The sequence below is a fragment of the Centruroides sculpturatus genome, unplaced genomic scaffold (assembly GCF_000671375.1).
Source record: "Centruroides sculpturatus isolate CEXI.00-Female unplaced genomic scaffold, Cexi_2.0 scaffold1387, whole genome shotgun sequence".
NCBI classification, from domain to species: Eukaryota; Metazoa; Arthropoda; class Arachnida; order Scorpiones; family Buthidae; genus Centruroides; species Centruroides sculpturatus.
The window spans coordinates 38,837-62,558 of record NW_019385651.1 but is presented as its reverse complement, the minus strand read 5'-3'; the positions used below and the strand labels follow the sequence as shown (position 1 = coordinate 62,558).

The 23,722-nt window shown below is 31.9% G+C and overlaps 2 protein-coding genes across 2 annotated transcripts in view; one reads left to right on the top strand and one right to left on the bottom strand.

The window, feature by feature from the left end:
• LOC111640886 (putative Polycomb group protein ASXL2) overlaps positions 1 to 23,722 on the top strand; it is a 101,361-nt gene that overhangs the window by 57,127 nt on the left and 20,512 nt on the right. The window contains exon 3 of the mRNA XM_023386967.1: positions 18,441 to 18,549. Within this exon, the coding sequence (XP_023242735.1) occupies positions 18,441 to 18,549 (109 nt within the window). The remainder of the gene's footprint in view (positions 1 to 18,440; positions 18,550 to 23,722) is intronic.
• LOC111640887 (tigger transposable element-derived protein 4-like) lies at positions 10,707 to 11,756 on the bottom strand. The gene has a single exon (XM_023386968.1). It carries the CDS (start codon positions 11,410 to 11,412, stop codon positions 10,840 to 10,842), a length of 573 nt encoding a protein of 190 aa, XP_023242736.1. The 5' UTR covers positions 11,413 to 11,756; the 3' UTR covers positions 10,707 to 10,839.

The following is a 23,722-nucleotide window of genomic DNA, read 5'->3' as shown; positions in this document are numbered from 1 at the left end:
ATTCTATAATTGAACCAATATGCAATAACAAATTTGAATTTAAAACTGTTCGAACATTTGGTTAAAAAATCAAAATATATAAAAATATTTAAAACAATGTCTGAAATGTTNAAATTACTAGATATGGATATTCTAGTAATTTCTGAAATATGAGGATATTCTAGCTTTGAATTATCCAAAAATTAGAAAAAAAAACTTCAAATTAAACAAGTAATTTTTACATTATATTTAATAGGAAACTCGAGGAATTTGTAGAATTCGAAATAACCATGTTTGGCTGTATTTGAAAATGTTTCAAATTTGTATCTTTGCCATATGTTTACAGTACCAACTTTGATCCTTAATATCACCATGACCAATGAACTGATTTGGATGAAATTTAGTGTCCATGATGAGCACTATTGACATCTTAAATTTTGAATAAATTCATTGGATCATTTTGGACTTATGCTATTGGCTAAGGTATATAGAGATAAGGTAACACAACTTGCTTTAGTGGGAATGCCACTATGCATGATGTCACTATTGAGAAACTTGACTCATTACCACTTTGTAGCATGTGCTGTTTATGTCAGAAACGCAATTCTGAACTTTCATGTAAAGACTGTTAGAAATTTCTTGTTATAAATATGCTTCTTCAACAAAACTAAAGTTTTAAAAAAATGTTTCATAAGTGACAAAATAATCTATTGCTTTTTTATTTAATATAATATTAATTAATTAATGGAGGTATTACAATAGATACAATAGCTGTAGAGCTAGGTATTAAATAACATCTGCATATTTATACTGGTAAAACATTGCATCAATATATAATTATAAATTTTTTAATGTCTGGATGTGCAAGCATATGAAGCTTGCCACTTTCTTGCCTGTTTTTGGTGTTGTTTAGTGGATCTTTTGATCTTGTTTTCTGCATTTATATAATGTATCCTTATAAAAAGTCTTGTTCTGATATACAATTTTATTACTTGGGGATGCAAATGTAGAAAATTCTTTGATAACATTTTGCAGAGGCCCTTAATGACATTGCTCACTTTGGAAAATATTGTTTCCAATAAACAGCAAAAATGTTACTTCCAATAGCTTTACAGTGTTCAGCCAGCTATCTGTCGGCATTATCAAGCCATCTTGAGACAACTTTTCTATTCAGTCATTGCTCAATTCAAGTGAAGAAAGCTTCATTTCTTCATTATTATGACCAAGAGAAATATCAATTTTCTTGCAGTGATAAGCAATGTAACCAGCTAAGTAGCACAGTCCCTGTTTAGAACATTCAGCCATTGGTACTGACAGACAAGATGGATAAATTTCTAAAGTAATTTCTTGTACCTTTAAGTTCCCTTCAGTCATCTTAAATGCTTCTTCCATACTAGGAATTAATCCAGTGAAAAGATGTGATGTAACTTTGAGAAAAGATGCTGATGAAAAGGTATTCATCAGCATCTTTGTCAACTGCTACTGGACATGAAGAGCTTAATGTAATGTCAGTAACATTACATTAAGCTCTTATATTACTTCAATGTTGGAAAATATTGTTTCCAATAAACAGCAAAACTGTTACTTCAAAAAGAAATGTACTTCAAAAATGTTATTTCCAAAAGAATCATTTATGTCTATGTCAGTAACATTTCTATTCATGATCATAAGACATAAATGATTCTTAAATTCAACAGGGAGGGGTGGTCATATGTTCTTTTTAATGCACGAATCTGAGAAAAAAAATTTTCTAAACAGTCTTGATTAAATTTTGCAGTTAAAATGTATTTAATATTGTAATTCTTACCAAGGTCTGTGTTTACGAGCAGAGGAGCGAATGAATGGACATGAGGAAGCCTTTCTGAAATGGTAATAAATGTGTTATTTTTCCTACCTCGTATTCTTACAAATAAAATAAAATTTGCAAAGTACTTGTTCTTGGATTTCTGTATGCATTCCAAAGGCACTAGCAATTTGACAATCATCAATTTTAGGGACTCTTGAATTGTGAGGATGTCAAAAGTATCATTTACAAGTTTAACAAAATCAGAAATTTCCTGGTCATTAGGTAGAAGGAAAGATATTGCTTGAGCAACATGATTAGAAAATAATTGGTAAGCAAGATGAACTCTTTCATGTTCTCTTCCATGCACATCCACATGTCAGTTTTGGACATAGCTTTATTTCCCCATTATCCAGGGATAATATTTTCAGTAAAACATCTTTATTCACATGTTTTCCTCCTGGTAAGATAATGCCCTCGTCTAATACACAGGTTCTCAAACTTATTTCGACCACCGCCCACTTTGAGATTAAAAAAAATCTAGTGCCCCTATATTTTTAATTTACCTTTTTTCATTACCATCTATTGCATATCTTAAGAACAGTTATTGCAAATATAATTTTTAAACATGTATTATTATATGGATAGGATAGATAGGGTGTGACCCATATCCTATTTCTGAGATCAAAGAATGTTTCAATGAGAAGAAATAAAACTAATATTTAATCACTAAGCCTTCTACTGCCCCCTGAAAGCCTCCATTGCACACAAGGGGGCATTATCGCCCACTTTGAGAAACGCTGATCTAATACATGATTCCTGAAAAGTTTAATTAAGCGTGGGACATCTGAATAGACCCATATGTGCTTTCCAGGATGTGTAGGGTTTTCAAAGCATGTATTTTTGTGGTTAACTTTGAGATAGTTCCATACTTTTGAATTATTTTTTCCTCGATCACACACAACACCAACTATAAAACCTGCACTCTAAACTTTAGTTATTATTTCTTTCAATAATTCACCTGTCATAGTGGTATCAAAGTCATAATATACAGGCTGTTTTCAATTTCCACACAGAGCACAAGTCATTACTACCTGCACTTGACTGTGAGATCCAAAAACTTTGTCCATCTGTTGGTCATAGTCTGGAGTCAACATTCATTTTCATCAAAGCTCAGAATGCAGAGAGATTCTATTACTATGAGACTTTCAAATTTCATCTTCATTAATTGCAAAACATTATGTATTACTCCGAAAAGATGAAGAAACCCATCTCCTTAAAATAGAAAGTTTAGGTAAAGGGATTCCAAGGCTTTTTCTTATATAAACATAACACTTCCTAGACAATGAATGCAGGGTCAGGGCTTTTGCTATATCTTCTTTTGTCCAATGTGGCTTCTTTTTTTGTGTTATAAGACAATCTATTTATGTTTTGGTAAATATTTTTTTCAAAATATTATTTATTTTTTCGTTTACTTCTTCATGTTTTTTACTTTCTAATAATTTAATTTTTGGTTTTTCTCAGTAAGAGCCAACTGAGTAAATATTTCTTTTTTCAAGTGATCAATTTTAGAATTTGCTAGATCCAGATTTTGCTAATTTCACTTCCATAGAAGACTTTCATAGGTTTAGTTTTGGTACCTTTGTCAATTTTATTCTTTTTTGGTGAAAGATGGGACAGTCTGTTCAGAGCATGTTTCCGATTCTCTCGCTGTGTATATCTTATTGTTCTATCATGCATTTGCTCTACTATCTCTGATGTACATTGGACATCCAAAGATCTAACAGGAGCTAGATTTAAAGATGGCACAGCATCAAGCTTTAAGCTTCTTCTGGAAGGTGTATTTAAGAATTCTGCTTTTGGATCTCTTTCATAGTTGTCTTTAAGGAAGTGTGCACTGCAAACTGTTGTTTTTTGCAGACATCTCTTTGTAATATTCCATACATTCTCAATTGGTGAAAGATCAGGTATGTTGGATGGCCAGGAAGAACTTCTATGTTTTTTCTGCAAGCCACTATTTTGTTTTTCTACATATGGCCCCATCCTGCTGGAAAATGCAGGTTCTATTTGGATATAGCTTTGTTATGGACTGAAATAAATATTGTTGTAGAATGTTAATGTATTGCTCTGAAGTAAGTGTTCCATCAACAAATGTCAACTGATCCATACTACTGGCACTCATACATCTTCAACCATGAAGCTGGCAGGAAACTTCACTGAGCAGTATAACAACGATGACTCATTAGCTTGACTGGCAGATAAAATGACACGTTTGGTTTTGTCTGTTGCTAATAATTCAAAGTTTGATTTATCAGACCATAGAATTTTATGCCACTTTTGTTGAGACCAGGAAAGATGTTCTTTGGCTTACTGTACCTGTTTCTTCTTTTGATGTGATGTTAGCAAAGGTTTTTCACGTGCTGCATAGAACTGGAAATGCATTTCTTGCAGTCTCCTGCATGTTGTTGAAACAGATACATTCTTTTTAGTTGTATCATTCCATATTATAGTTACATTCAATATCTGTGGCACGGCGGTTGTTTTTTATGATTCTTTTAAAACTCCTATCATCAACTTTTGAAGTGTTTTGCTGATGTCAAGCAGCTTTGTTAGGTATAACATGAACATGGTTAGTGTAATAAACAATAATCTGGTGCACTGTTGTCTTGCTTAGCATTAGCTCTTTTTTAATAGCTCTCTCAGACATGCCACAACTTTGTTTAGCAATGATAGCATTCCTTAAATCTTCTGAAACGGCTTTTCCGCTGGTCATTATAGACAAAATGCAAAGGTTCGTAAACAAAACTAAAAAAGCACCTTATATTATTCACAGGATTACTGCAGGCTAAAGTGAGTCTAAAATAATCAGTTGTTTCAGAAATACTGCAATTGTAACATTATTTAAATGCAAATTATCAGCTGGTCTATATTCATTGACATGGGTGATGTAGTGGTCTATGTTTTTTGATGCCCGTGACTCAAGTTTGATGGGCTAAATTTTGTTAAACTTGCAAGATATCAAGTTGATATTTAGCAAAAATAAAGATAAATTATTGTATATTTGTTTTAAATTATGTAAAACATTGATGCAATGAATCAAAGCTACTTTTTTTAAACCTGTTTATTGGATGACATGTTAACTTCAACCTGGTCTAAGTTCAGTGGTGACTACTATATAGGGTTTGGGAAGTCTCGACATTCTCAAAGTCCCGGGACACAAGACAACCCACGATCAAAATCCTGGAACGTCCCGGGACTTCGAGACTTCTCGGAATAAAATTAGAATCGAGTTCATTTTTGGCGAGATGTGTTAATAAAAAGGCAATTTTAGTAAAAATCAACATTTATTGAACATAAAATCAAATCCTAACATTTATAAACGTTAATTAAAGTCTAAACAGTTCATATGTTTAATTCTTATAATCATAGATTCGTTTTTTGGCAGTAAAATCTTAAAATTATAAAACCAACTTAGTAATCATACTAATCATTATTAATCATCACCTAGTTTCATTAGTCATATAAATAATATAATGAACTAGCAATTAGACATCTTTTCTGATTTAATTAATAAAATAGGCATTGAAAAACATCAGAGCATTTACAGTTTGTCCAACAATCTGTTTCTGATTTTTGTAATAATGCCCCCGGACAAGGAGTTTTCAACAGATGTCAGTTTTTATTGTGTTTAAAGCTTTATAAAGTAGTTCCAAACTTTCAGTACGTTTTCCGGTTTTTTCAAATAATTGGAACTTCTTTTTTAATGCTGCTCTTGATCTTTTTGCAAAAATTTCGGGTACATTTTCTTCGACTTTTTTGATTGCCTGTTCTATTTGACTTTGAAACGACTCATTGGGTTCGTTGTGTACTGTAGAGCTACTGGTACTGGGTTCGGCGTCCATTATTTCCAAATCTGGCGTTTGGATACGAGGGATATTTTCAAAAAGTCTATAATGCAGATCTTCCGCAAAAGCAATAAGTGCAATTTTATTCAAATTCAAAGTAAAAAAAGTCCGTATTTTGCGACTGTGAGCTGTGGTGATCAGTGTTCAAAAATTTTAACAAACATTTAACAGAGTAAGATTAAAAGTCACACGGCCTTGTAAATTACCTCCACCTGTGTTGTTTATTTGTAAACAGGAGGGTGAACAAAAGAAGCGTCGCTCGGCTAACCTTTTGAAAATAAAATTTAGAAAATACAATTTCGATAAGCGTGTCTCGAGTCTTGACCCAAATGTCCCGGGACCCGAGACAATTAAATTTAGAAAAAGTTCGGGACTTCGAGACACAAGACGTCCCGGGACGCAAACCCTACTACTATACTTGTCTTCCAAACACCCACCAAAGCTTAATTTTGAAAGTAAATGAACAAAGATCACCACAGTATGTGGAAAGCTCGCATGCTTCTCGATGGTATCATCACGTGCACAATGATTAAAAAAGAAACCTACTACTGTGCACACAAAATGATAACCCTGGCTATTGGCATCTTTTTGCCTAGATTTATGAGAGAGAATGATGACAATAAGTTACCAAACAATCTAGAAGGATTCTATATATGTTTAATAGCTTGTTTAAGAGCTGATTGCCTTCTATTTGTCCTTTTGAAGTTTTATTTTAAAATATTGAGTACTAGCAGATGAGCCCAGCATTACTCTGGCAAAAAATAACAGCAAAGATTAAGATTATTAGATTATTTTGTACTTCTAACCCTTCTATTATATTATATTATAGTATTTGATTTATATTCACAAAGGTTATCTTATGTAGGTGTTTATCACTTTACATCGAGTGACTAGTCTAACACATTTAACCCTCTTCCTCTCATCCAAAACTTCATGTAATTGTAGTCTGTGTAATGTGCGCTTTATTCACATGTTGAGTCTTACTATCAGATCTGGTTGCAGTATTTTTATGCCATAACTTACAGAGGTTTTCTTTAATTAGATGCAATGAGCTTTACTTTCAACCTGGTTTCACAGATTTTATAGGATCATTATTATGCATTTGCCACTCAAGATAATGATAATGAAGGATTAAGTCAGTTAACAATAATTATTTCAAAAGATTAGGGTTTTTAAAAGTGTTCTCCCATTAGATTCTGATAAAGCTTTCTGATGATCAAGAAGGCTGCAAATGGATTTTTCTCTCCATCACCTGAGTCATTATGGAAAGGAGTGTATTGGATTTCTGTGCTCTATGTTATGATAACTAATTCAAGATGGATCAACATAAGCTTGGAAACCACAGTATGAGGATAAAGTTAAGTTACTGTTCATGTAACACCTGCTAATGACTTTTTTAGAATTATATCATACTGAAGAAATGCCTTGTTGTATAAAATTTGTCTTACTTAGTTTCATTTTAAATACAATTTATTGTGTTATCTAGAAGCATATTAACTAAGGGCCACATATATACAGTGGTACTTTGTACTTTGAATGCTTCAGAGTTTGAACACGAATTTTGACAGAAGTTTAACTTAGAGTTTGAACTGTGCACCAATGAAAAACTGCATTAAAGATGTAACATAATTTGCTGTGTGCCTAAGTTGTCTCTTACTCTCATTCTCATATTATGCTTGTATATTTACAGGGCTTTTTCTTTTGCTTTATTTTTGGTGTGTTTGATTATATATATTGCATGCTATTTGTCAATTTTAACAATTTTTCTTCAATTTTTCTTTGTTGACTGCTTTTGGCTCTCCCATACTTTTTTGAATCCTTTAGCTCAAATTTTCAGATTGGAACTTTTTAAACCATGTTCAAAGTTTAGGAGCATCTTTCCCATACACATTATAAATTTCTTTTACTGCTTATATGACATTATATCCTTTCCAAAAATTGTAAAGCATAATAATCTTGATATGCTATTCTGCAATCTCACATTAGCAATAATGTTAAATTGCAGAACTGTTATAATTTAATTACACATCTATGTTAAATAACTACAGCTGTTAAAATATACAAAACCTTTCTATTCATCCCAAAGTAACCTTTACTTATTAATGATGGCATAGAAAAAGTGTATGGAAGCAATGAAGCCTAAGAGGAAGGCTATAATATCAGCAATTGAGGTGAAAAAGGAAGTTATTGTAAAACATGAAAGCACTACACATGACAGATCTGGCAGCCATGTTTATGATACTGAAGTTGATGGTATCAACCAGTTAATGCAATTTTCAGTTTAATATATAAATGTCTACTAGGACATATCATATTAGTAGGAATTATTGTACTGGTGTCCAGGTTCTGCAAATTGAGGAAACTTATTCAGAAAAAACAATCTTTATTGTTCACCCGTTTCACCTGTACACACTATGTTTGTGTTTTGGACTTCTTGGTCCATCATCTGCGGGTTTACAACCACTAGGTGAGTTTTTGGTGGATCAGAATTTAAAAAGATCAACATAAAAATTTGTATCATATTTTCAAACAACAAACATAATCTTATCTTTCCTTTGCTTGTACCATTATCATGTCACCAAATTCGTTTCCTTTATAAATCTCTCCATCTGTTGCTCCCCCTGTCGATGATACTGTTACACGATTGGTGGATTTCGCTTCCCAAGTTATTATTGATTCTATTGTTTTGTCTTGTTATGTAAATATGTTCATATAGTTATCTTTTAAAATTATTACTTTCTTTTTTCTTTATTTTAACAGTATTTAAATCTATTTTGCATCTTTCTTTATTGCAGTGTTCTGCTACAGTTGAATTTGCATAATTGCCTTTAATGGACTTAAATATGTTCCTTTATATGCATTTTTAATTTGTATAAAGGAAATTTCTTTTCATTTCTCCTATATATGTTTTAGTTTGTCTACAATTGCAATCAAATTAATATGTGAGGTTAGCCAACTGATTGCATTAATCAGGATTGTCGCGTGGTCACGACTATCGTGTGGGAGTGGAAAAAACTCTCAGAGACAGGTTCCTCATCATTACACCATTTAATAAAAATAAGAATTTCTTACAAAATTTCCTTGAACAACAGAGTATCATCGCACAGAAATCAAGGATTAAGTCCAAATAAAGTTCAAATGTTCAAGTTTTCTTTTCCTTCCTTTCTGTGGAGACAGCGAAGCAATCATAGGCCCTGGAGCACTTGGTATAACTTCAAGCGATTCTGATCCTATAGACTTGGGTGGCACAGGATGACGCACTAAAGGAGGTTTGTTTTTACGATATTTGAAAATTTCTTTCCTATTTCTATGGAAGCACACATGTCCAAGATGGGAAGACTACGAACCAAGAACAGAGAACCGAGAGTGTCACGTCCTTGATTTTGCATGATTTTTATAAGTTGTTTTTGGTCCTGGATCAAAAATTTCAATAGGTCAATGTTGACTTACCGCTGCTTTCCAATTGGTTTTCACTCGTTATGAAACGTAACAAGATCAGAACCCAGACTGACTGACAATTTGACCCCTATCGAAGATGTTTGATCTTAGGACTTAAATTCATCTATTGTTTTAACTTGTGAAGTTCATCTTTCTTGGAAATTTCTACAGATGTCATTTTATGGACATAAAATATTCATTTTTTGTTTTCTCTTTTTTTTTCTTATTTGACGGTTTCTTTTTACAACATTTAATTATTATTATTATTAAAATTTTTTTTATACAAAATTTAAAAAAAATTTTTGTGCATGAATTTTGACCACTTCCAGAGTTTCACAAATATACTACTACTTTTTCTTCTGTTATTTCCTGTTATAGAAAACAAGAACACAAAGACTGGACATCTCATTAGTGGAGTCGTATCTTTACAGATGAGAGTCATTTGAGTATCACAAGTGATTCTCAATGCCAGTTGATATAGAGAGAGGTAGGTTTTATCTCACTAACATCATAGAAAGAGACCATTATGGTGGTCCTGGTGTGTTCATTTGGGGAGGCATTATGATGAATGGGCAGACTGAGCTCCAAATTTTCTGTTACTGGAGATTACTATTGTCAGCAAGTGATTCATCCCCATATGCATCTGTTCCGAGGTGCCTTTGGTGCAGACTTCATTTTTATGGATGATAACTCAGGACACATCAGACTTGTACTGTTGAGAAGCTTCTAGAAGAAATCACTAGAATGGATTGGCCAGCATACTCCCCTGATTTAAATCCCATAGAACACATGTGGGATGCTTTGGGGAGACACCTTTTGGCATGATTATATTTGCTGGAGAACACCCAACAACTGAAACATATGCTCATTGAGGAATGGGCACTCTTACCTCAACAACTGTTTAATAATAATCTGATTTTGAGTATGGAGAGACTGCGTCAAGCAACCATTGCAGTTAAGGGAGATCAAACAAATAGATGTTCTTTACTAAGGGACATCTATTTGTTGTTCTCCCTCTTGGACAGACAATAATTTGTACCAATGCTACTCTTTTAATAAAGCTTTTTTTGATTTGATTTTTTGATTGTTTGATTCCGTACTGTATGTGTTCTATTTATTTTTGAGCTAGTATGCTTTCTTTATCCTTTAAATAGAAAACATGGTTTAACCTGCTTATAACGTCATCCATGGGACTGGCAATTTTTTGATGTTATAACCGAGTGTTGTTATCTGCAAGGTCATAATTTCAGTCCCATAAAAGTATCAAGTGTGTTTAAGAATCTGTTATAAAATTCATTTAATTTAATATCATATGTATAAAAGTGCAAACTAAATGTTTAAATTAACTTGATTTACATTATTATGTCTAAATTTACAACAATGTAATTAAAAATTTCAAAAATTACCTTTTATAAGAAATTTTTATTTGTCTTGAAGTTTCGATAATGGTGGCACTTTCAGTTTTGAGAATAATGTAATCAAAAGGCAACAAAAAGTTAAATTAAGCAAGAAACGAGAAAATTATCATCCAGGTGCTATTAACGTCTGGATGATAATTTTCTCGTTTCTTGCTTATCTATCAATCATGAAGTCCAATATCTTTCACTTTTAGGTTAAATTAATGTATACCAATTAAAAAGAAACAATAAAAATATTCACTTAAAAAAAGTCAGTTATTTTAGATTGTAGGCGTTTTTCACCTAAAAATTGTTTATCAATGTCATTTTCTAAGTCTTAGATTTTGTTCATTATTTCTGATGAAGTTTTATGAGACCTGTAAAACATTTTCAATAACCTTATTGCATTACTCACTTCCCTGGTTGATGGCACTGCAGTTTCTCTGTTTGATGTTTCATCTTTTTCATTATCATCATCATCATCATCATCATCATTCACATTTTTTTCGTCTGAACATTCAATTTGCTCAATAATATCTGCATCTGTATAAAATTCAGATGTTATTAAATTTTCATCTACACTCTTATATTTAGTAGCAGCAGATGACAAAAATTCGCTGTTTTCTGAACTCTGAAATGTTTTAACTAATTCTGATAGAGGAATGTCATTATCCTCATTATTGTCATCTTTCGTAAATGTAATAGCTGTTTGATTATTACACGATTTTGCATGGCGAAAACAGTTTGCTATTATTAGCGAACTAACCTTACACCAAGATTTTTCCAAAAAATCAACTGCATCTAATAAAGAAATTGCCATTTTATTTTTATCTCCCATATTTGTTATAATTTTTTGAAAAATAATTTTTCTGAAATGAGATTTAAGGCTTGTTATAATTCCTTGATCCATTGGTTGAAGTACGCTAGTACAATTCGGAGGAAGGAATACAAGGTTGATGTTCTTTAAATTTTCTAAAATTGGATGTGCTGGGCAATTATTGGCAAGGAGTAAAACTTTTTTTTTTGTTTACCAATAAGTTCTCTATTCCATTTTCGAATTTCTTCTTAAAAAATCTCAGACGTCATACATGACTTTTTGTTGGCTTTGTAATTTACTGGTAGTGTTTTTATGTTTTTAAAACATCTTGAATTCTTTGATTTTCCTATTACAAGAAGTTTTCTTCTGTCTGTACCAGTCATATTAGTGCAAACAAAAGCTGTTATCCTATCTTTTGCTATTACAAGAAGTTTTCTTCTGTCTGTACCAGTCATATTAGTGCAAACAAAAGCTGNAAGCAACATGCAACGGATAAAAATTTCGACATCGGATACGTTAAACTATTTTTTCATACGTAAATCAGTTATCCGAAATATCAGTTATCCGGACAACCCCAGTCCCCAATTGATTCGGAAAATCGACGCTCTACTGTATATACTTAAGCAATATTTAATCTGAAAATTTTAATACCATCCACCAACCCACCAACCTTGTATTTTCAGCAAACACATTTATTAAGAACACAAATGTTTTTGGCATATTTCATCAGCCTATGTCAGATTTCCAATCTAGCTTCAATTCAATCTAGCATTCAAAATTGTAATGTCACTTGATAAGGTCAAAAAAATAAGCAGAAGCAAAACGATGAAATATTCCCATGCAAACTTCTTGAAACCTTCTCTTCTGGCAGAGATTTCTAAAAATTTAACAAACTCTCTACTTTAAATATGTTGGTTAAAACAAGCTAAACAGGCTGGATAACTATTCTTTGGGGCTAGAGGTTCATAACCCCTGATTTAAACTTATTTATAGTATTAACAGTATTTTTCTATCCTTTTTCTAACAGTGGTATCTCAACTTGGTAATTTTTTAATGCAGCATCCCTACTACTATATCAATACAGAGTTTTTGCATTTTGCGTACTTTTAGTAATATATGTAAGAAGTGTTATGGTGCTGCTCAGCACCTATACAAGGGTGGATTGAAAAGTTTTTGGAATGACAATGAAAACAAGATAAATGATTACCAAGTGATGCTTTATTTTTCAATACAATTCCCTCAAATCTTAATGTAGTTGATTCAACATTTCTCAAGCTTTTTGATTCCCTCCTATAAGATTTTATCTGATTCCTCAAAATAGCTGTTTATGGCCTTGAGTATCTCTTCATTGGACCAAAATCTCTTTCCAGCTAGGAATGTTTTGAGTTTCAGAATAGGTAGAAATCTGAGGGAGCCAAATCTGACAAATATGATGGATGCAGAAGGATTTCAAACTTAATGTCTGCTGGTTTTTGTTGAACAACTGCACTTGAATGAGCAGACTCATTATTGTAGTAAAGCAGTACTTTTTCTTGGATTGCTGCTTTGAGTTTTCCAAAAATGTTTCATAGTATTGGCTAGTAACAATATAATCACTTAACAAAATTCCAAAAATCTGATGCCGTCATTTTGCCAACTGAATGAATAGTGTTCACCTTCTTTGGAACCTGCTCGCCCTCTCCAATCCACTGTTTTGATTGAATTTTTGTTTTGGGTAGTTGTGAATCCAGGTATCATCTACAGTAGACCCCCCTATAACACGGGTTCCTATAATTACGATTCCTATAAGACAGTGTAAAAATTTGACGGTATTCGTACAAACCTGGTAAAAAAAAACTCCTATAATTTGGTAAAACGTCATCGGGCAGGCGAACTACTTTCCGCCATCCAGCGCCACGCTACGGAGAATTTAGGCGGGTAAATTGAGTTTACAATCGTCTGTACAGTATTATATAAAAATTATATATAAATTAGGTACTGTACATATAATTATATATTAACTTAATTTATTGTAACTTTATTATAATTATATATATACTTTCCGCCGNTTTCTTAACTTCAGGATTAAAAAACACAGATTTAGATATTGAAAAAAGGGAAACAAACAACATTTTTTATATAAGCCTTGGAACCTGGAATTAAAGCTAAACTAGACCAAGCAGCATTGATTAAGAAGTGTTTTAATAAAGAAGAAACTAAATTTTTGAGTTATTAAAGATATTTAAAACATCATTGGAGAAAGAGTGCATTAATATAAGAGAGACAGATGCATTATCAAATGATTGGAAAGCATTTTATGATAATCCAAAGAAAAAAGTTTATTATAATAACTCAATTGAATGATGGGGTATTAAAATAAAATCATGTAGAATATATTTGTTTTAAAGTTTAATTTGGTAATTTTAAATTGTGTAAATTTCAAAAATAATTTAAATTTTGAATTCAGTTTGAATGTAGAAAACTAGAAAAAGAGCATTCTAAATGGAACATGTATGTAACTGATCTAAAGCAGGGCAGTCAAGCTGTTTGAAAACATTTGTCGTTTGTAATGTGCTACTGCAATAAAGCAAAGGTTATTTATGTGATGATTATTTGGAAAGACTACAGTGGGTGATCGGTTAATGACCATAATTCATTCCAAGACTGTGTTTGCTACCTGAACTGTTTGTTAACTGATTATTGATTTACCATAGATTTTTATGGGAATTTGATTAATTCGTTCTAGAGACCCCAAAAATAAATAAAAATTTATATACTTTCTTATTGTGTTTATTTATATGTAATAATAAAAATACATATATACACAGTCTTGCATTTTTATCAGTCATGTTTTTTCTGTTTGTGAAGGTCAAAGAATCTGTTTAATGTCGATTGCTTCTCTCTCTTCAGTAATTTTCAGAAGTAATTAATAGTATTATCATTGTAGAGATCTCCAAGCCTATTAACCTCAACCTAGTTTGAATGCCATTCTAAGACCATTATTCTGACATCATCTCACTTCTTCAAAAGATCTTTAATAGCAGATGTTAGCATTGGTCCTCTTTTGTCTTTTGCTTTTTCATAAGAAAACACATCTTGCTGAGATTCTTGGTACTTCATTCAAGAGTTCTTGGGGTTCTTGTGACATCAGATCAGTTTCAGGTTCCATTATGAGCTCTTCAATGTCATCTTCATTCACCTCCAGTTCAAAATCTCTAGCAGTTGTCACACTTTCATCCATAATTTCAGGGACATCATTTCCGTCTCCCTGAATGCAGGAAGGAACTTTTGCCAATCAGAATTCAACTGTCATTGAATGACTTCTGACCACGTCTTTTGACCAAGTCAGACAGCTTCAAGAATATCAAATTTTTCTTTCCAAAACGTTTTAATGTCATTGTTGAGGAGAACCGGCATGCTTCAAAACACCTTGAATTGTATCTCCTCATATGACGAATGTGGAATTTATTTCTTCAATTATCAAAAAATTTCTCTAGCTTTTAAATGAAAGTCATACTAGTTACATTGCTTTTCATTTCCCTTTCTATTATCTAAATTAAAGCAATCTATCCATTTTTTCATGGATGGTACATCTTTGTTTCTCAGATGCGATTTTCATTACACCTTTAGCTGCTTGAGTCTTTGCGATTATTTTTTCTTAGCTAAGATTGTGCCTACTGTAGAGCTGTTCAAGCCACACTGCCTGACAACATCAGACATCTTTTTTCTGTCCACTCTCTACCTTGGCTATTATCACTTGCTTGGTTTCTGAGTTATTGACAAACTGTTTTTTTAGACTCCATAATATTATAAGTTTCTTTTTTAAATAAAAAGTTTAGAAAAGCACTGACAAAAGTTCAGGGAACAGAAATCAACTATTATTCACAAAAAAACGCGCAAAAAATTATGTAAATATGAGCCTGAATTAAATTCGGAATTTGGTGTAAAACGGTGTAAAAATGGTGTAAAAATTTGGTGAATATCTGATGGGATGTTAAACTCTCACTTTTCGAAAATAAAAACCAATGCAAAACTTAACAAGTGCCCAACAGTCCTTCAAAGTCTATAAAAAGTTCTTTCTATCAGAAAAGTAAACAAAAGGCTGGAGTTTCAAAGTTCAGAGGATTACTATTCGATCGGTATCAGGTTGAGCGTCGATGTCGACATCTCCCATGATCTGAAAGGTTTTGAATTGTCACTCGGAGACAAGGGAGACCAATTGGTATTCATTATTTTATATTGCTTCTTGTGTTGGTTCAGGTGTTTGTTGTCTGAACATAAAAATCTTTCACGAAAGTGTTCGTTGTCCAATTTCTTCACAGTCCGAACTGTTATTAACCGATCACCCACTGTATAATAAATATTGCCAGGATATAAATATAACATATTTAAAATGTATATTACTTGGTAGCAACAGTGAGGATATGCAGTTTGTGTTACTTGAAAATGAATGAACTGAAATTTATCCTTTTGTACTCTTGTATTTCTGGATTACTTACAATAATTTTTGTCAATTCAGTCTAAAAATTGTACATTAATTTATATATATTACTTTACTTTTGAGACATTTTCTTAAATTCTTAAAATATTGTTATATTTATCTTATGTACTTTATATATATATATATAAACAGGGATTTCTCTGGAAAATTTAAAAAATTGCCACCAGTTTAAATTTTTTTTTGTCACTTCAAATTATTTATTGCCACTAGTTTTGCTTACTAATTAATGTAGGCACTTGTAGCCTTATCACTTATCAGTTTGGAGTCTGGAAAGCAAAAGTAAGAATATGTTAAGCTGTCATATAGAAATAGGAATCATTTTTGAATAATTTTTTAATGAATAATTCCAAATAACACATTTCATCACAATGCTTAAACATATTTCACAAAATCTGTCATATCAAAATTTTTATGCATTAGTTACTAAAATGAGATCAAAGTGGAAATAAGTCGTCACCCCTCCAAAAATCCACAAGCTAGAAATGCTGGATGATATTGCATGAAAACTGCCTTTGGTTCTCAACATTACTTCCTTCTTTTCTGTCCAAACTTGCCATATGATGTCATGACATTGCTAGGTGTGTGGTGCAAGGGCCTCTCATCATACAGGAGCTATACATTCTGCTGTTTTTCCTGAAGCATGCATTGTGATTCAATTTTATGCTTAATGTCAAAATAAGCAGACTAATGTTTTTATGCCAGCATTATATTTTTATTGGCATTTTAATAATAAAAATATTGTCAAGTAGCAATTTTGGTTTATGCAGTGTGACTCCTAGTATAAAGTTCTTTTTCATATTTTTATTATTTAATATATAGGGTCTTCCAGAAAGAATGCTACCATTTAAATTACTGTAATTATATTAATTATTACCTGAGAAGTATATGTTGTACAGCAATCAATAGAGTAACTGTTCCAGTTTCATCTATCATCTGCTTTCAAACATTTTTTTTTTTGTCTACTGCCTCTAGGAAATGCTGTAAACAAAAATGGCAACTCTGTAACAGAGAAGATATTTTGTGTTTAATAGTCTGCATAGTTATCATTTTGCAGTAAGACTTGTTTGATGGATCACTTTGAAATTGTCTGTGAAACTCAAAAAAATCAATGAAAATCATATTGCACAATGATGACTGATTCTGACTTTGCAAACTTATATCATGAAATACTTTCTCTGTTGCAGAAGTCATTTTAGTTTATGGTGATTCCTAGAAGCAATAGACGAAAAGATGTTTGTGTGCAGATGGTAGATGATATTTGGACTTTTACTCTATCAATTGGGGTACATTGCATATTTTTCAGGTGATAATTGGATCCAGTTATGCAAAAGGCTACCAACCCTCAACATATTTAAACTGAGTAAATCACAATTATTATGCCTTTGGGCCTATTATTATTATGCCTATATCTTAATTTAATATTTATCTTATATACTAGTACTTTATCAATTAATTAACAGGACTTATACTGGATTTATGGATGCAGAAATTTAGTCTTACAGATTAGAAATAATATTTTTTTATTTAGTTCATCTGTACACATACACTTTAAACTTGTAACAATCCACGAAAAACTTTTTTTTTACGAGTGTTATGTCACTATTAAATTCCAAAGGTTTTTCGTGGATTGTTATTATTCAACGCAGCGTTAAGTGGTTGGAAGTCCTTTAAACTTGTGTTTCGGACTTGTTTGTCCCTCATCAGCAGGCATTCAAAAGACACTTTCTGCAATTAACAAATTAAAAAATTTCTTTTTACAATTACAAAAATTAAAATAAACATAAAAATATTTCCCCAACAATAAAATAACAAAATTTTTACAAATTCAATATTTTCGAACTCCTTCATAATTCCAAATATATTCGTAATTTATATTAACCTTATAATTTCATACGTATTCATATTTTTTATACATCATAATTAATCAGATTAAATTTATAAATTTATTTTCTTTAAAACTTACATTAACAACTTACATCTTAGATTGTTCTCTTTCACTTAATCTACACTCCAATTCATTCTGATCTCTTCTTTTATATGTCTCCCTCCCTCCCCCTTCTATAATACTTCTCCATGATTGGTGGATCTCCCTTCCCATATTATTATTTATTCTATCCGTTTGTTTAATTATATTGATGTGTTTACATGGACAAAACATGTAAAAAGTTTTTTAATCGAAATGTTGAAGGAAGGACACAGATAAATATAATAAAAATTTAATTATATCTTTTATTTAAAACTAAGCATCAAATTTGCTGTGTTGAGGCCTTTGGCAAGTTGCCAAAGGCCTCAACACAGCATTCAAATATTCTTATAGTACATCCAATATAATAATTTTTTTTTCATACTCCTAAACTACCAAGCACATACCCCTGGGAGTACATGTATCCCCATTTGGGAATCACTCACTCTCTTTGAAGGAGACATCCCCTCTTAGCAGATTGCCCAGATATCACATTGCCATAAACAAATAAACCTGGTAGCTTTTTGCATAACTGGGCCCAATTAACATTGCTACAATTTTAAATAACTGTAATTTTCTTTTTGGAAGACACTGTATATGCATTATAAAATACATAATAAGTATAAAGTATATATTTTCTTATATCTTACGTAAAATATATATTTATATATTTTTTAGTGGGCCAGCTTCTCTTGCTTGTTTAAATGCTATGTTGCATGTTCATTCCAAAGGGTCAGATGCAATGTTTTACAGAGTGGCTGGATCAACAAGTGTCTTTGGATTAACAGTAAGCTTATAAAAATTTTATTGATATATTTCTAGATAACTGTAGACTAAAAATTAATTTTAAATGAAATTAATTTATAGTAACAAACTTCATATGTTCACCTATTAATTAACACATTTGGTAGAAAAATATTTCAATGATTCATCTGATTTATATATTTTTGACATAATCTTTAATTACTATTATTATATTATGTTGATTTTATGTNTTCAAAAATTCAAAAAAAAAAAAAAATTTCAAAACTACCCTTAAGGACCGCGTTTTATGTAAAGCTATGTAACTTGCCCGAGATATCTCTGGTTTGGGGCTTAAGGTTAAAATAATTAATTAATGCTCTCCCTCTCCCCCACGCGGGGGAATTTTGAAAAATCCCTTCTTAGTGTGCATTTTCATGACATACCCCGTGTACCAAATTTCACCTCTTTAGGTTCAGCGGTTTGCTCTGGGTGATGATGAATCAGTTAGTCAGTCAGAACAAGTAATTTTATATATTTAGTAGTGTTGTAACGAATAGTATATTCGGCCTCAGGCCGAATACCGAATATTCGGCCAAACTATTTGGCTTGATTAACGTACGTACGAAAATTGGCGCGCAAACCGCATTATGGCAAGGATCCTGCTCTCTATTGGCCTGCTGTCACTACGCTTTGCCAATCGTGTTAATTCTTGACAGTTGAAGCGGACAGACATGAGCGTCTTGGCGGTATGTGATAAGTGATGATATCAAATGTGGATAACAATGAAATGACCTACACGTGTAAATAACGGAAAAAGAACAGAGAAGGACCGCGAAGTGAAAATGTGAAAATAAATATGAAATTGAGTTGATAACATAATCGAACAAGTCGAGGCAGCTTATTGGCACGAAATTCGCGCCCGTCAATACCAAACAATTGTCGTCATAGACTTCGGAAAGCTAAATGCTTGTAATGAAAGTCACTTAGCGTGCACGGGCGAAAGCCTGGGGCCGTTCGGGCTACCAAGCTGTCTCGAATCTGTGAAATCATAACTGTGACTTATACCGACGTCCTATCTGTCTCTTTTCTCCGTTATCACCAGGCTGAGTCACGTAATTGTAAAATGGGAACTCTACGATGAAAAAGTGACGAATCGAAAGTATTGTGAGCGCGTATTATGATGTATGCACAGGCGTACATGGATTAGAGCGATAGAGGTAAGAGAAAGGGAAGAGCAAAGACGAGTGCTTAGAAAGAAGGATAGGCAGGGTCAGACCCTCAGATGTGCGACGATTCTCGAACGAATAGGTGTGTACGTGTGCTGATTTTTGTAATTATAAATTGTGAATACATGTGACTAATATTATTTTCTTTTTTATTTTGTGCATGTTATAAGTTATAAATAAATATAAACAAACAACACTAACTCGATAACATTAAATCTAAATACCACAATGATTAATTTATTGTGTTTTTGTTATTTATTACTCCTGTTTTTAGGTATTCGGTATTCGGCCGAATAGTGAAAAATAGGCCGAATAGGCCAAATACCGAATAGTAACCGAATATTCGTTACATGACTAATATTTAGATAAGTTTGATTATACAATGTATGTTTTTTTATCTACTTCCTAACATTTTTGTCTCTAATCCTAGTGTATAATTCACATTTTAGTAAAGAGGCTGCAATTTCTGCCACTTTACAAATATGGCTAAATGTAGCCAGCAGCATTGCAAAAGGCAATGTTATGACAATCCGGCTAAACATTAATTAGCTTCATTGTAAAATGGCTAGATGCTTTATAAAGCAGCTAAATTTACAATCTGGCTGCAACATATATACATACAGTGATGCCTTATACTTCAAATATAATTCAGTTTAATTCATTCCATGAGATCAGTCAAATCATTTAGTCTGAATTATTTTTTTTCCATTAGAAATAACATTCCATAATCTACTCCCAGACCTTAAACAATATCCATTTCAATAAACTTAAAACAGCAAATACATATAATTTAAGGTAAAAATAACACAATTAAATTTCCTAATATTATATTAAAACATGAAAACAATGAACAATATAAATAAATACAGCATAATAAATGAAAATTGCATTGATTCATATGCCTTTGTGTCTTTATTATACAATTTAATATATAAATGTCTACTAGGACGTATCAACTGGCATTGAGAATCGCTTTTGATACTAAAATGACTCTCATCTGTAAAGAAGTGACTCCATTGATGAGATGTCCAGTCTTTATGTTCCTTACACCAGTCTAAAGGTCCTGCCGATGGGCAGCTGTCAATGGATGCAGTGTTCAGGATGGAAGGCGAATAGGCCACCTTTATGAAGGCATCTGGTCACATTAAATGGTGACACTTTTTGTCCTGTTGCCATATGCAGCTGCTGAGCAATGTTGCCTGCTGACTGATATTGATCTCTTTTCACTTACAGTATGATATATCAGCCATCCATTGGCATTGTTTTTCTTCATGACCACCACACCAGCCTTCCAAACCACAGATACAACTTACAGCTGTATCTGTGATTTGGAAGGCTCTCCAAGCTCCTGAAATGACACTTTTGTTGATTCCAAACTCTTGGGCTACAATTATCATACTACATTCCTCTCAAGCTTACTGATCATTCTACCACATAAAATCATCCTGATGGTTTCTTCTAGTAATCTTGCACATACAAACTCACTTGAATTTGTAGCAAATGTTTTTAATAGTGCCTTTTGTCCTTTTTATTGTAGTCTTGCACTGTGCACACTGACTGCATGTGTTTTTTTGTGTCCTCACATCACTTGTGATGTCTTTTTCCTATATTTGCATAAAAATCACCTTTCTACTGAACTGGGTGTTTATTGTACTGATCACAAAAAGCCCAGTTGCATGGCTGTCTGCTTAAAAATTACATTGTTGCTTAAGTTTTGTACATCAATGTACTAAACAGTACAAAATTAAATTATAAAAATGAGAAAACACTAAATTTTTTCAACAGTTACAAAATAATACTAAACATATCAAATAGATTTATTATTTATTAATGCAAGATAAACTAGACTGACATTTAGATCTGCAAAAGAACTTTTTTAAAACATGTGCACATATTAGTGTCACATTGAGTTTTTGCACAATTGATAAGATTTAAAAATTTAAATAAGTAGAATAAATAAACTGATATAAAATTGGGTTTAATTTGAAAAAATCCAATTTTATATAAGTTTTTTATCAATTGTACTTTTATCCATATACAGGTTTTTTAATATATCCAGTTTAATTGCCTAGGTTTAATAACAGTGTGTTAAATAATTGAATACTATCTGTAAAAAAGGACTGAAGAGGAGTTAATAGAATCCGAAATGCATTTCCGAATACAATAATAAAGTCTGCATATTCAATTAATGTAACCCTGTGTGATTGAAATTACTAAAAAAAAGCCAAACTTTAGAGTTTATTGATCTTTCTAGTATTACGCCATCATAATCATTTGACGACTCTTGTAATTCATAATGACAGAACCAATTTTTAATTATTCTGAATTTTGTCTCTACCTTGTAAGCTCCATTTCTGAAGTCAAATATTTTTCCTATAATATTTTTGGTACCTAAAGGACCATGATTTATTTGGTACACCAAGAAAAATACTTTTGCAATGTGTAATAAGGAAATTTTATTAGTGGTGTCATTAACCATGTTCTCTGAAGTGCTTCGCACACTTCTTTTTTATTTTGTATATTATGCTTGCTTTTGCATATAAAACAGATCATCATTTATACATAACCTTCATTGCCTTCAGATGATCTGCAAATAGCACAAACAGGTTTAAAGCAGGAACTGCTCTGATAGGCTCCACTGGTTTCATTTTGACAGACTGGACAGGTTAAGTCAGGTGATAAATTTTCATTATTTTCTATTGTTACTGTATTAGAAAAGGTATTTTCACTAATCAAATTATCAGAACTGTATGATGCTTGCTGTGAAATATCATATTGAATGTTTTCTATGTTCTTTATGACTTTTTGATTATTGTTGGCAGGTTTTTTAGCTCCTGATCAATTTCAATAGATGAAAGAATAATATCAGGAATATCAGAACTTTGTAAACTACTAATTAAGGCTCAATAAGGTGATTTGCCAATGACTTGATGATATGATGCATTTTTTTGATATTGCACAAAATAGCACCCAATTAATTATTTTGTTGAATTTTTGCTGTGCATCCAAGATTGAAACATATTTTTGACATACTGGCTTTGTTTGTGGATGTTGAGGACTGCCATGCATAATTTTATATTCTGGCCACATGTTTACAAATTTTTTGAGGATTTTTACAGTGAACTCCCAGTTATTGTCACTCTAGCATATATGGAGTTCCAAATTGAAAAAATTTAACAGTATTACAGCTACTTCCCACTTTGAAGTGGTCTAAGATATAAGTATTTAGTAGCATTACTTTGATAGTTTAACAGTCATATATACTTTCTATTTTGGTAATGACTGTAAATCAATTAAATCAATTTCTCCATTTCCATAAAATTGTTAGAAATTATTGATTGGATCACAATACTTCTCTTAGATTTGTTTGGTTTTGCAAGTAAGACATAAAGCAACAAATATTTCAATTGTTTCTTTTGTATTTAAAATCTGTTTTTAACAGCATATACCATTTTGTCATGACCACCATGTCCACAGGATTTATGAATCGCCATCAATATATCAAAATACTGTTCATTAGATATGATATGTATCGTAGGATTCTCAGGTAACTTTTTCTTAAAAATGAGATAATCTTTATTGGCTGTATTTATGACATCATACTTTGAACACTAGGGTTTCTCATTTCCCGGTATTTTGCTTGTCCTGGGATCCCGGGATAAAAGTGAACTGTTTCCCGGGATCCCGGGAAATCCCGGGATAGAATTAATTATTTTTAAGGTATACAAAATATCTTGAAATCAAATGATATAATTATTTTCCATTTNGAATTTTTCTGAAGTGAGATTTAAGGCTTCTTATAATTCCTTGATCCATTGGTTGAAGTACGCTAGTACAATTCGGAGGAAGGAATACAAGGTTGATGTTCTTTAAATTTTCTAAAATTGGATGTGCTGGGCAATTATTGGCAAGGAGTAAAACTTTTTTTTTTGTTTACCAATAAGTTCTCTATTCCATTTTCGAATTTCTTCTTAAAAAATCTCAGACGTC

Excerpts from the sequence above, each read along its gene's own strand:
- LOC111640887 (XM_023386968.1), bottom strand. The coding sequence starts at position 11,412 with ATGGATCAAGGAATTATAACAAGCCTTAAATCTCATTTCAGAAAAATT.